At 49.6% G+C, this 14,133-nt stretch overlaps 1 protein-coding gene across 2 annotated transcripts in view; it reads right to left on the bottom strand.

The window, feature by feature from the left end:
• Positions 1-14,133, bottom strand: part of TSPAN15 (tetraspanin 15) — a gene marked incomplete at its 5' end in the record, with an annotated part of 50,776 nt that overhangs the window by 18,118 nt on the left and 18,525 nt on the right. Inside the window, 2 exons of one of the 2 annotated variants that reach the window (XM_079709758.1) lie at positions 985-1,059; positions 2,333-2,518. The exons of the other annotated variant lie outside the window; for it this stretch is intronic. Coding sequence (XP_079565884.1) covers positions 985-1,059; positions 2,333-2,518 — 261 coding nt within the window. The remainder of the gene's footprint in view (positions 1-984; positions 1,060-2,332; positions 2,519-14,133) is intronic. 2 annotated transcript variants of the gene reach the window in all.

Below are 14,133 nucleotides of genomic sequence, written 5' to 3'. Positions count from 1 at the left end.
ATGAATAAGCTCTGAGGATCTAATGTACAGCATGCTGACTATAGTTAATAATACTGTATTATACATTTGAAATTTGCTAAGGGAACAGATCTTAAGTATTCTCACCAAAAAAAAAAAAAAAAGTTAACTATTTGATGTGATGGATGTATTAATTAACTTGATTGTGGTAATCCTTTCACAATGTATACATATCTCAAATCATCACACTGTACAGTTTAAATATATCACAATTTTATTTGTCAATTATTCCCCATAAAGCTAGGGCAGGGGAGAAAAAAGAACTGAAAAAAAGATTGGAAAGCATCCCTGAGCTGCCTCCATCTTCCTGTGCGCTCTCAGGAGGGTTTCTTAACCTCTCTGTGCCTCAATGACTCCATCAATATGATGGGAATCTCCCCTTCCATCATAAAACAGGAAGAAGACCCCTGGATTCCAAGGGTGTAGACATGCCTGTGGTTAAGGTCCACCCAGCTGGTCTCCCTACTGTCCACTCTCCATTCAGCAGCAAGTAAAATGTGAATCAGATCACATCACTTCCCAGCATAAAACTCTCCAAAGGCTTCCTACTGCCTTTAAAACAAAAACCCAAGGCCCCACCTGATCTGCCCTAGATCTTCACCTTCTACCCCCTCCCCATCACTCACCTGTTTCAGCCAAGCGGCCTCCACACTGTGCACAAAACTGCCAAGCTCCCTTCTGCCTCAGTGGCTCCCTCCGCCTGGACCTCTGTTCCCTCTGAGCCTTAGCCGGTTGGCTCCTTTTCAGCAGCATCCTCCCCACCTCCACCCCAGGCACTCTGCTATCAGCCTGTTTTGTTTTCTTGTTCTCCGGTTTACCTGTTCAGTGCCCACCGCCCCAGCCCGGTGGATGTTCCACGAGGGATTACCTGACCAGCTCTCTGCTGCACCCCCAGTTTGCAGCCCTGGGCACACACACAGTGGGTGACTAGCATACACATGGCTGATAAATGCGCCAGAGGCCCACCTGGTTCCGGAAGATCAAGGCCACCACGCCACCAATGAGCTCGATTATGAGGCAAATCCCAAGGATGTACATAAACTGGAAAACAAAATTCAGAGATTCACCTAGAGGGGAAGGGGAAGTGCCATCTGCTCCGAGGTCAGGCGCAATGAAGAGAATCATCTCTGTCGGAGCTCTTAGCGGCTCCTGGGCCTTTCGCCCCTTCCTCCTGTGAGGACACAGGATGTGGACACACATTCCCGGGAAAGCCTGTCGCTGGAGCTAGTGGTCAGGAAAAGTGACTCAGCTGTCCCAGCCAGACTGTTATCAAGGTTTGTCCCAGGGGTCCTCAGCAGGGTCCAGGTGGAGAAACACAATCCCCTCTACCCACCCCCCACCACAAGCAGAGCTGGTCCTCGCTCTGGCTGACCCAGAGGGGACGGGCCTGGCTTGATGAGCAGGCTGCACAGCATTTCCAGCTCTGCCTGCAGAGGCTCTGCACAGTGGCTTCCCAGACCCCCAGGGTGGGTGAGGGGATGCCTGAGGCTGCGAGGATACACCCCCCTTTATCACAGAAACAGGCATTGTCCAAACTGATGTCAGTTAACTTCCAGGCTCAGGCAGCACCGAGACTATCCTCATAGGGGCTTTTAGGGGCTTCCCGTGTGAGGTGGACAATGAGGGCAAACACACACGTGGATGCAGAGAAAACAGATCCTTCTACCCGGCACCCCCCACTTTGGGAAGCCATCCATCTCCTGCCAGTAAGGGGGGTAGGGGGGTTGACCTCCCCTGACCCCAGGGCAGGCACTTGGCCAAGCAGGCCCATCAGAGTCCTAGGACCTTGGCCAGAGTTACCAGGAAAGATTCCCCGGAATCAAGAACCATAAGGACTGTTGGCCTGAGGCTGCTGGCCACCACTGCAAAGAGAGCCTGAGAACAGCATCGGGCATCCAGTTGGGAGGTGGCAAGAGAGAGAGCCTGAGGGCACCATCTATACCCCCGGACCCAGTATGGGCTTGCTGGTTACATGAGCTACTGACTCACCACCAACAACTTTTCTTGGTTTTGCTTGCTCTCATTTGAGTGTACTTTCTCCCACCTCCAACCGACAGTCCAGACCAACACAGGGTTTAAGTAAGAAGAACAGTATTCAAATCAGCCTTTCTACGCAGAAGTGGAGGAGGCTGGGCACTCTTGGGCCAACGTGCACAGACAGGCTGACCCAGGAAACCCTCTAAAAGAGCTGGTTTGAGGCAAGGGCTGAATAACTGGGATGCCCAAGGGCCCAGGGGTGCTCTCCCCAGCTCTCCTGGGGATGCCAAGGACCCCACCACCACCAGTGGCTGAGGGGTGCGTGGGGTGGACTCACCGCTTGGAGAAGGCACAGGTTGTCGCGAAGGGAAGCCAGCACGCCGATGAAGGACACGATGAACATGACAACCCCCAGGAGGATGAGGATGATGGCCGGGGCCAGAAAGGCACTTTCCAGGGTTTTGTATTTCTGCCTCTCGACCTCTGCATAGATCCCCACTGACAGGACCAGGCCCCCGATCAGCTGCAGCGAGAAAGCAAGGAGTGAGAGAGGAGAAGGACTGGCAGTCACGTGATTTTCCTACAAAGGGCTCGTCTGAGGGCTGTGGTGTCTGCTGTTAGAGGGGCTCACCTCAGGTGACTGGATGTGAGGGAACCTGTTATGGGCTCAACTGTGTCCCCCCAAATTCACATGCTGAAGCCCTAACCCCCAGGACCTCAGAATGGGACTGTACTTGGAGATTGAGGCTTTAAAGAGGTAATTAACTTAAAATGAGGTCTTATGACTAGGCCTTAATCCAATACAAATGTTGTCCTTAGAAGAAGAGGAGATTACGATACAGACACACACAGAGAGAAGACCATGTGAAGACACAGGGAGAAGACAGCCATCTACAAACCCAAAGCGAGAGGCCTCAGAGAAAACCAACTCTGCCCACACCTTCATCTTGGACTTCTGGCCTCCAGAACTGCAAGACAACAAACCTCTGTTGTTTAAGCCACCCAGTCTGTGGCACTTTGTTATGGCAGCCCTAGCAAACTAACACAGACCCTATCTGGAAATGCTGCTTTAGAAGAAGGTACTGGTGAGTCAGGGAAAATCCACTGGCTTAGAGGGTCAGAGAACCTGGGTTCAAGTCCCAGCTGTGCCGCTTGCTAACTCTGGGCGTTGGATAGGCATTGGACCACATGAGTCTGTGTTCTCATCTGAAAAGTGGCTGAAGTTTATCATTTCTGCCCTGCTCACCCCACAGGTTTTTGCAAGGCTTTTGTGAGGTAAGGAAACTGGAAACACTAAGTCTGAAAGCCTGGGGCCCCTGGGATGCGTATTACACAGGCAGGTCACCAAGGGAAATTTCAGAACTGCTCAGGGAGATGGGCATTTCACTCAGCACCATAAACATGGAATTTATCTTCAGAAAGACTATCAGGAAGGCCGAAAGTTGGAGCAGGAGGGCTTTTCCAGTGAATTCTTCATCATCAACTTTCCTAACGGTGGAAAGGTGACCACTGTAACAACCCATCAGAAAACAGGCAAAAAAAAGCCCTTGGGGGACCCCTTTTTTGCTCTCAGCCTGAAAGCTCTCATACTAAATCTTTAGGGAGACTTATCAGCTGACATCACCCCGAACCCTCAGATGAGTCTGTGGCTGCACTGCCACAATGCACTGGGATCGGCAATAGTGTTCTAACTGGCCCCCTTCAGCCCGTCCTCCACAACAGAGTGACAGGCGAAACCTAATCAGGGCAGGCTGGTACTCTGTGTGCCAAGAGTAAAAGCCACAACCCTAATCACAGCCTACACAGCCTGTCTGAGCTCACTTCTCACTCCCCCCACTTCCTCACTCTGCTTTAACTGCATGGGGCTCCTCACCTCTGGCCAAACACACGAAGTGTGCCACCCCAGGGCCTTTGCACAGGCTGTTCCCACTGCCTGGAATGCTCTTCCTCCTGATCTCCATATGGCTCTATGGCTCCCTCCGTCACCTCCTTCCCGTCTTTGCTCAATTTGTCCTGCTCAGTGAGGCCTTTGGGGTCATCTTGTTTAAATGTAGAAAATCCCTCTCCTTGAAACTCCCGATCCCATTTTCCTGTTTTATGCTTTTCCTTTGTAATTGCAAGTATTTAACATACTACATTTTTTGTTCTATTTTTTAATTGTTTGTTTTCCCCACAAGAACATAAGCTCCATGCTAGGAGGGATTTTTGACCATTTCGGGCACCGTCAGCACCCAGAACAGTCCTGACATTTAGGAAGTACAACAGGCATTAACAATCAATGTCTGTCGAAGGGATGCAAGCCAGGCTTCCCAATAGACCCCCTTGGGTTTGAGTCTGCCGCTGTCTACCCAGCCTCCTTCCCGTCCAAGGATTCTGACTTTCCAGGCCACACATTCCCAAGAGCAGATACACTGGACTTCAGAGAGCAGAAGGCAGTGTGGGAGAGGAGCTGGAAGCCATGGTGCTGTCAGCAAAGGTCTGAGTAAAGGAAATGAGGGATAATACAGACAAGATGTGGGCCAGATGTGCCATGAGCACAGCTGCCCTAGAGTCAACATCTGGAACTCGAGTTACTCCTGGTCTACCCCCGCCTTAAATTGGCTACAATGTGCCCTCAAAGTAGATCCCCTTGATTGCCTTCTAAAGAGCACCAAGACTGTCCTGGGTAAAGGGAAGTGCCTGCTTCTCCTAAGCTTTGACAAGTGGCGGGGATGCCAAAAGTCAAACAGGCCAACCTTACTTAGAAACACTGGGTGACACAGGATTACTGGGAAGCCATCTCCCTCGGGTCCAGGGTTCTGCTGTATTTCACAGCTAAATGCCATTCCCCTCGTTTGAAAGGATAATCTGGGACTACTGAGACCCACTCCCCTGGTCTAAAAGGAATGCCTTCCCAACACACATGGGCCAATAGGTGCGAAAGGCATTGACAAACTTGGCCGTGAGCCACTTATTAACAAGTTGGCCATATCAGGAAAACCGTGAGTGAAATGATGTCATCCAAATTACCCAGTTGGGTAAATTTTTAAATTAATAAGACAGGATACACACACACACACACACACATGCGCGCACACACACACACACACACACACACACACACACAGCCCTCTATAGGAAAATGGGGACCACAGGAAATAAAATCTACCTTTGATAGAGAAAGATTAACCAGAGTTATTTGGTCAGTTCATGCTCCAAAACCCAGAACATGATGAAATCATTGTTCAAGGCTGGCCTAAGCCCTGCGGGTCCTCTGAGAACAAGGGCAAGCAGCTTTAGAGAGCCAAATCCTCCCCTTCCGAATTAGTGCAATTACAAGAAATCACTCACTCAACCCTAACCCTGAACCAGAAACAGAGCCCAGAGATCCTTCCACTCTGGAGCTGGGGATGACGGTTAAAGAAGAACCCCACAAAGAGGTGACATCTTCAGAGCCCAGGCAGGAGTGCAGCCAATATGCAAGGCCATGGGGGCAACAGAGGTGGGGCTTTACCCTCTATCTTGGTGGAAAGTACGATTCTCAGGTTGTCACTGAACCAACAAGATAACATCTTAATATTTTCAGGATTGATTCCATATACTTTTGAGAGTTCTATGTTTCCTGTTGTTAAAAAAAAAAAAAAAAAAAAAGCTCTTCTTGGGCAGGATGGACACAGGCCCTGACATCTTCCCAGTGCCCTAGCCTGTCCCCCTCCCTCCTTCCCGCTTGAGGCTATGCTTTTGGATTAAAGTACCATAAACCATCTCCAAAACACCAAAGCTGTCATTGGCCTCCATTCTGAGCAGAATTGACCCCAGCCCTCTTTGTAAAGGCAGTCAGTGGCTTCTTCTATTTTTATAAGCTCCCGGGACACTCCAGAACAGCCTTGCCGGGAGGAAACAAAACTTCCTTTGGTCTGATCTCCCTCCTGTTACAAAAGATCACATTTTCCTTGCTAGTCAGCCTTGCAACATTTCCAGACCACTAAAGCCATAGGAAAGCTACTGTGGCAAACGCAGACCCAAACCTTTGGACTCCCGCACCACTGTGTACTGAGCTACCACAGGTTCGTGTCTCCTGGTCCAGCCCTCCCAGCGGCCAGCAGGCAGTCCCCAAGGCGGCTTCGCACACAGCACACGCTGATCTGGGCTCCTCATTCAAGGGTTCCAGGGGCAGTAGGCATGGGGAGAGGCCAGCATAGCCCTCCCAGGCACTTCAAGATTTCCAAATGACATTTACATCTCCGAGGACATCAGTTTATGTTTCCATGTGAGTATAAAATTAACTGCTGATGCTAGCGTGCAATCCCATCCACTCTTCTCTGCTAATTATAGTCTCTCTTCGGGGCCGGCCACTCCAGCTCCAGCGCAGAAAGTAAATGGCCCATTTGTCAAGCAGGACAGCTTCAGCTAAACATGGCTGGGGATGAGGGGCACACAGCCATGCCCATTTGGGGCCAAAGAGGCAAAGAACATGCTGTTGGTAGCCCGCGGGCCAGGACCAGAGCCCCAGACTTTGCAAGCCACATGGCATCTTCAACAGGCTGCATGGGAGCCCTGTCGTCCATTGTGAACCAGGCCCAAAGGTCCCCTCTGAGTCCTGCAGCCTGGAACCGGCTTCTTCCTCTGCAGGCTGAGGCCCAGCTTCACGCAGCTGCTGGGAAGCAGGAGGCCGTGTGAGGCATTCCAGCACCTGTGTCGTCCCCTCCTTCAGGAAGCATCTGGTCCCAGTTGGCTTTCCCCCAGCTGGGGCAGGTCTGCACTTCGAGGGGACCTGCAAGGCCTATTTTTACCCACAAAGGCACATGCCAGGCACCTACTGTGTTCCAGACCCTGGGGGTCCCAAGGGGTCCCAAGACTAGACAATGGGCTAAGTCTGGAGGAGGGGAGATTAAGAGGCTAGAAATGATCTCTACTGCCTGATGGATGGAATTCAGGGGTCTTTGAACTGGGGATGGAGAAAAAAGCCAATCTTTACTTTCATTAGCCTTTAACTGAAATGTTCCTGTCACGAAAAAAGAGGAAGAACCTCAGGTCAACGGGAAGCATGCTGCAATCCCTCCCATGGGGAAGGCTCTGGGAATTTGAACAAAACTGAGGGGGAGAAAGGAAACATCAGAAAATCAAGGCAGGCTTCCTGAAGGAGCCAGTGTTTCCTGGAAGGCCCCAAGAACTGCTTCACTCTGAAACCATCTCATGGATCACTCAAGGCTCCAGGGTTCTGTGTGGCCCCAACAAAGCACTTTTCTGAGTTTTGAGCTTGAAAGGATGTGGGGAGTAGCTAAAATCCAAGGCCTGAGAGAGATTTTCTTTTTTCTTTTTTTTTTTTTTTTGTGGTACGCAGGCCTCTCACTGTTGTGGCCTCTCCCGTTGCAGAGCACAGGCTCTGGATGCGCAGGCTCAGCAGCCATGGCTCACGGGCCCAGCCGCTCCACGGCATGTGGGGTCTTCCCGGACCAGGGCACGAACCCGTGTCCCCTGCATCGGCAGGCGGACTCTCAACCACTGTGCCACCAGGGAAGCCCTGAGAGAGATTTTGAATAAGATAGGGCTAGTAGGTCCCCTGCATCCAGCCAAGAAACCCCGGACTTCACATCCATCAGCTCTTCTGCCCCAGGACGATCCTGCCTGGCCCTAGGCCGAGCCCACCCTGCAGACAGCCACCTCCTCCTCCTCAGCACACTGTATCAGCTTCTCTCATGCACAGATTAGGGCTGGAAGGAGCAGTAGAGGCAGGATAAGAGATGGGAGTTGGCATTCTGGACCTTCATTTATTAGTTTGGTGCCCTTGGCCATGTCACTTCGCCTCTTTGACCCTCACCTTTCACCTGTAAAATAGTAAAGCCTGCTGCCATGTACAGAGTGATTATGCTGTGCCAGCATCCTGCAAAGTGCTATACCAGCATGATCTCCCTTGACCATCACACATCCTTGCACATCTAAGAAACAGCCAATCACATGTTACAGACCAGTCTCAGTGAGGCTAAGTGTCACAGAACTTACGAGCGGCAGAGCCAGGATGTGTGGGCAAAACCTGTCTGGCCTGCCACTAAGGCTACAGATGGGCCTTTCACTTAGATCTGGGAGATAACTGGTCTGAAATGTCTCTGCAAACTACAAAGGTTCCAGTAGCAGAGCAGTGCTCCCAAGAGAATGTTCTGTGATGACAGTAACGTCCAATATGGTAGCCACTAGCCATGTGTGGCTAGTAAGCTCTTGACATGTGGCTTGTGTGCTTGGGGAGCTGAATTTTTAATTTTACTTCATTTAAAGTAGCTTAGATGTGATCACGTGTAGCTGGTGGCCACCGTACTGGACAGCACAGCTCCAGAGCAGCTCTCACTGGACGCTGCCCCTTACCAGTCTCACCTTGCTCCTTTCTGATAGTACAGACCACCCTTATTAAAGAGTCACGTGCCCTAACCATCCTGCCGCTAGCTAGAGGAAGTTCAATTCATACCCACTGACTTCATTCAGGAGAAAGCAACCTCTTTTCCCACCTTCCCCAAGAAAGCTCAGTTCCTATTATCCCATCCCTCTTGCCCCTAAGGAAAGCAGGACACACCAGATCCAGCGCCCCCAACCCAAACTGATATAGGGCCTATTCTGTCTCCTGGGAAGATGCCAGACCCACCTCTAGGACTACAGGGCAGTATTCTAAGCTCTGGGGCCCTGGACCCCAGCACTAAGTCCAGGCAGCCTGTGCTTGAGGAAAGGAGTTCCTCCCAACCCCAAAGGAAAGCCAGCCCTGGAGGAAACAGCAGAGACTGCCTCCTGCTGCCAGCAAAAAAGCCAGCCTCTGGTTTTTGTCACTGATACTCTGCTGTCAACTCTGCCTTGACCCTGGACTTCTTTCTTTTTAAAAAACTGGACATCAATGCAGAGAACTTGGTTAACTGCAACACCTGGTCCATGACATCCTCTGACAGTCTGCTTTTGTTTGGAACGTAAGAAGCACCACATATTAACCAGTCCTCCTGTCCTCGCTGATGTGCTATGACTCTGCTGTCACACACTGACTCTCCCATCGGTCACTCGGTCCCAAAACGAACCTCCCTAGTGTAGTGACTACAGTTTTATAACACACCATGGCATCTGCTAGGCCACAACCCTCCTTCCTGTCTTCTTCGGAAGTGTCCTGGATATTCTTAGACCTTGACTCTTGTGTAGATATTTTAGAATCATCGTATCAAGTTCCATGAAAAAAACCTGCTAAGGTTTAACTAGAACCGCAGTGAATCTATAGATCCCTTCGGGGAGAATCGACATCTTTATCAGGTCTTCCTGCCCAAAAGCATGATTTATTCCTTCTTTATTTACATCACCTTTATTATGACCTCTCTGATAACAGTGCTCTCCACCTCCCTCAAGCTTTTCTGTGGCTGTCCAGGCAGATCTGGGGAGAGACTTGTGGAAGTCTTTCCCAAGCTGCCCCTCCAGCTAGGCCCAGGGTGGGAAACATGGCCTTTGGAAAACAAATCTCTCTAAGAAGCAAAGTGGACACACCAGTCTGTTTTGCTACCCTCCTGTCACCAACAGTTACAAACACTTGATTTAAAAGACTCCCACATGATAAATTAGGAGTTTGGGATTAACATATATACATTACTATATACAAAACAGATAATCAACAAGGACTTACTGTATAGTACACAGAACTCTACTCAATATTCTGTAATAACCTATAATGGAAAAAAATCTGAAAAAGAATGGATATATGTATAGCTGAATCACTTTGCCATATACCTGAAACTAACACAACTTTGTAAATCAACTATATTCCCAAAATAGAAATTAAATTAAAAAATAAAAATAAAAGACTCCCACATGTTGTCTGTTCTCTATATTGTGAAGTTTTTTAGAGGTCTGCTTTGTCACTTTCTCTATCACTAGATGATCATCCATATTCCTACAGCTGGAAAAAAAAAAAAGGCTCCCACATGCACACAGCTCATTCCAGGCTGTGAAAGAGCTAAGCTGGGAGGTTTGCAAGCCCCAGCTACTCAACCCAGCCAGGGCAGAGTGGAATTTCTAATCACAAACCAGCACAAACATATGAAACATTGTGGGTAAGAGCTGACAGAGCCCAGACTCTCTTTGGGAAGAGTTTAGGGTCAGGCAGATGGGGAGTGGTGTAACAAACAAGTGGTAAAAATCTTCTGAGACAAGAGGCCTGGCAGTCACTTCCTCCTGGGAAATCAGAGCAGGCCCATTGGAACTGAGCCTTGGAGGATGCACAGGAGTTTGACTTCACACCACTGGACGCTCCATCAGCACAGGGACTGGTGATAGATCTATCGGAGGAATGAATCTGAGAAATGCTATTGCTTCAGATGCCTATGAGCCCAAAGAAGAAACTAGTGATGCCATTCCAGAGTAGAGCCCTCTGAGGCTTAAGGATAAGATGACTTACCTGGTTAATCTGAAAACCACAGAAACAGCCAAGGGGCAAAGGAGAGTCAAGAGCATATCACCTCCACCCAACACACTCTTCTCCCTGGTTTTCTTTTCCCTTCTGTCTCTGGAGCCCTTTCCTTCTCTCCACCTTCCATGTGTCTGAACCAAGAGTCAGAGCCCACCTCCCAGGGCTGTATTCCCACGGTGCCTGGGTGATTATCTTCCCAGATCTCGGCCCAGGTAGGGTGCCCCCTGCTGGGGTACACTCAGCAGTACACCCTGTGCCAAACCACTGCTGGTCTCCCCTCCCTTCTTTCTCTAGCCGGGCTGGCTAAGGCTCCCCTGCTCAGAGCTGCAGGCTACTGGCAGGAGTAAGATGGCCCAGGTCTCCCCTTCCCTCAGACCCTCTAAAAGCAGACACAGGCTCACAGAGGTGACAAGGGGGCTTTGTCCTAGACAGCCTCCAGTTCAGGTCCCAGGAGCCTTTCAAAACACCCAGCTGCCCACCAGGAACTGGGCCAGGCATCCCCCATTCTTTCCAAAGTGGCGGCAAGAGGAATTTCAGGGAAGGGGGCAGGAAGGTGGAGTGCCCCATGATCTCAACTCTCCCTGACCCTCCGGGCTGCTGAGAGAAGCCACAATAAAGAAGGGAGCTGGGCTTCCCTGGTGGCGCAGTGGTTGAGAGTCCGCCTGCCAATGCAGGGGACACGGGTTCGTGCCCCGGTCCGGGAGGATCCCACATGCCGCGGAGCGGCTGGGCCCGTGAGCCATGGCCGCTGAGCCTGCGCGTCCGGAGCCTGTGCTCCGCAATGGGAGAGGCCACAACAGTGAGAGGCCCGCGTACCGCAAAAAAAAAAAAAAAAAAGAAGGGAGATGCACCAAAGAGAACAGGAGTTTGGGGAGTAGACATGGGGGGTGCGGGGGGAGATAAAGGAAATTCCAGCAGCAGGTGCATAAGGCAGTGAGGGCCCACAGCCAGGGCTGCCTTTTCCCGGGGGACACCTGGCTGCGTTGGGCAGATATAAACTAAGGGCTGTCTCCACACAATTTTGGCAATAACAGAGCTTACTGTTGTGTGTTTCTTGTTTTTAATGTTAGATGTAGTTTTATAGCTAAGAAAAAATAAATCGAATTGATATATATATATATATATATAATATATATATATATAAAATATATATATATATATATATATATATATATGGCCCTTGGTTCATTCTTTGCACAAAATCCCACATCTGAACAGAGCCCTTTGTCCCTGAACGAAGGCTGGAAGGCAGAGGAGGCAATCAGACCACAAGCATCAATGCCTGGCATGACACTTAAAGAACATAAATTGCCCCCACTCCAAAGGCTCAAGACTCCAAAGAGGTCAAAGGGCAAAAGGGAAAAGGAGGCAGCATGACACATTGGAAGGAGAACTGGGGGGCGGTGGGGGGAGGTTGAGAGGGGAGCCCTGAACTTTAATCCCAGCTCTGTTGCTAACTCCTATGCAACCTTAGGTAAGTCTCCCTTCCCCTCTCTGGGCCTCAATTTCCCTGCTCCAAAAGGGAGATGTTTGGCCACAAGCCCTAGAATCCCTTCACTGCTCCGGGAGCCCATGGCAACTCATGCCCAGACGGCCCTTGTTAGAACCCTGGCCATGAGCAGACCGTGGGTGGTCCAAAGTCCTCTCCTCTACTGAGTCCTTCTCCATGGGTCTACCCCTGCTTTCCCACCTGGCCTGGAGACGTCACACTCCTGCATGAGAAAGGTCCTACAGGGGACAGAGATGCCCTTTCCGCCCTGATCAAGGCACACACCTCCCAGCCTCCCACAGCAGCTGGGGGAAGGAGACCAACTGTTTTTTGGAAATAACAAAGCTGAAAGAGGCTAATGCCCATCCCCCAAAGCTCAGCTCAAAGTCTCCTCCCCTGGAAAGCCTTCCTGGATCACCCCAGCTATAGAGATCTTTCTCCACTTGTGATCACCTATGAAATGACCAATGGGAAGCCCTCACTGGTACTGCTATTTACAATACTAACTATGCCCAGTGAACAGATCATTCTGGGTATTTACTAACCACTGAATGCAGGACGAGGTGGCAGGACCCAGCAACACATATACCATACCATCTCTGACCTCAACAACTTCACAGTCTGCATACATGATGCAAATGCATTAGTCCCAAAAGTTCACAGGAAGTTTAGCTTAGCTCCCAGACCACATTCTCCCACAGAAGCCATATGAAAAGTGGTTAAAGCCCAAGCCGGTTCACAGTGGCCTAATGAACCACAATGCCCCTGAAGCAAGATACCATGCAAAAGTTCCTGGCACCCAGCAGGTGCTCAATAAATGTTACTTCTCCTTTCCCAGTAAAGATGCAGTACTGTTGTAACCCTGACATTTCAAGACTCAAATCAGATGCCAGAAACCATTTCCCCTTTAGAGGCACTTTGGTCCAAGGATAAATTAGGGGAAAGAGAGTCCCTATTCTGAATTCTAAGGCAACACTCACTGATTCAACATATATTTAGTAAGTGCCTAGTATGTACCAGGCACTGGTAATAAAAAGGTAAGACCTAGCTCCTGCCCTCAAGAAGCTCAGTCTGGTAAGACACACCTGCACACAAACAAATGCAGTGGAGGTGGGGAAACACTGGGGTAGAGGTAATTGTGCAGAGGCACTAGAGATAGGAAACGCTAAATCATAGGCAAGGAAGGCTTCCTGGAGGAGGTGAGTTTGAACTGAGTCCATTTGATGCACGTAATGGATAAGTAAGAATTTCTGAAATGGACAAGAGGTTTCAGATGCCCATGAAGGTGCCATGGGGACAGCAGGTTAGCATAGCTAGAGCCAAGGACAGGCAGATGGGGGAGGGGAGGAGGCCAGGGAAGCTTGCAGAAGCCAGACCACCGAGGCAAGGTCTCTCAGGTTAAACCAGAAAGTTCATTCCTTCATTCAACATCTCTTTACTGAGAGGTTGTGTAAGCCAGTGGTTCTCCAAGTTTTTGGTCTCAGGATTCCTTTTCATTCTTAAAAACTTTTGAGGACCCTAGAGTTTTTGTTTTGGGGGATTATATCTATCAATTATTTGCTACATAAGAAATTAAGACATATTTTAAATATTTATTAACTCATTTAGAAATAACAATAAGAGATTTACATGTTAATATAAATATTTTTTGTTAAAAATTTTCCCCAAAAAATTGAGGGGGAAGAGTGGCACGGGCTTTACATTCTTGCAAATGTCAATGTCTGGCTGATGAGAAGAACTGGTGGATTCTTGAAGCTGCTCCTCACTCAGTTTGCTGCCACATCACCATCACGTGCCCCTGAAGTACTCCCTTGGGCACTCCTGAGAGAATGAGAGCAGGAAAGCAAATAGTATCCTAGTATTATCATGAAAATGGTTTTGACTTCACAGACCCCTCAAAAGAGTCCCCCCACCAAGGATCCCTGGAGCACACTTTGGGAGCAGCTGTTAGGAACGGGCTGCGGGGTGGTGGGTGGGGCCCAGCTATAGCAGTGAACCAACCAAACACAAAAGTCTCAGCTTTGGTGGAGCTAACGTTCTAGTTGGGGAGAAACAAATAAATAAGAAAAGTATACGGTATGGCTTGGTTATAAGTGCTATGAAGACAAAAACAGAAAAGGAGGCCAGGGAGGCTGGTAGAGGGGGCTGTCATTTTAAATAGCACAGCCAGGGAAAGTGACACTGGAGTGAAGACTTGAAGTGGGGAGGGGTGGGCGTGGCTCTGTAGCATCCACGTGGATACACA

This window comes from Hyperoodon ampullatus, assembly GCF_949752795.1.
Source record: "Hyperoodon ampullatus genome assembly, chromosome: 1".
NCBI classification, from domain to species: Eukaryota; Metazoa; Chordata; class Mammalia; order Artiodactyla; family Ziphiidae; genus Hyperoodon; species Hyperoodon ampullatus.
The sequence above is the reverse complement of the archived record's forward strand: the minus strand, read 5'-3'. Positions and strand labels throughout refer to the sequence as shown.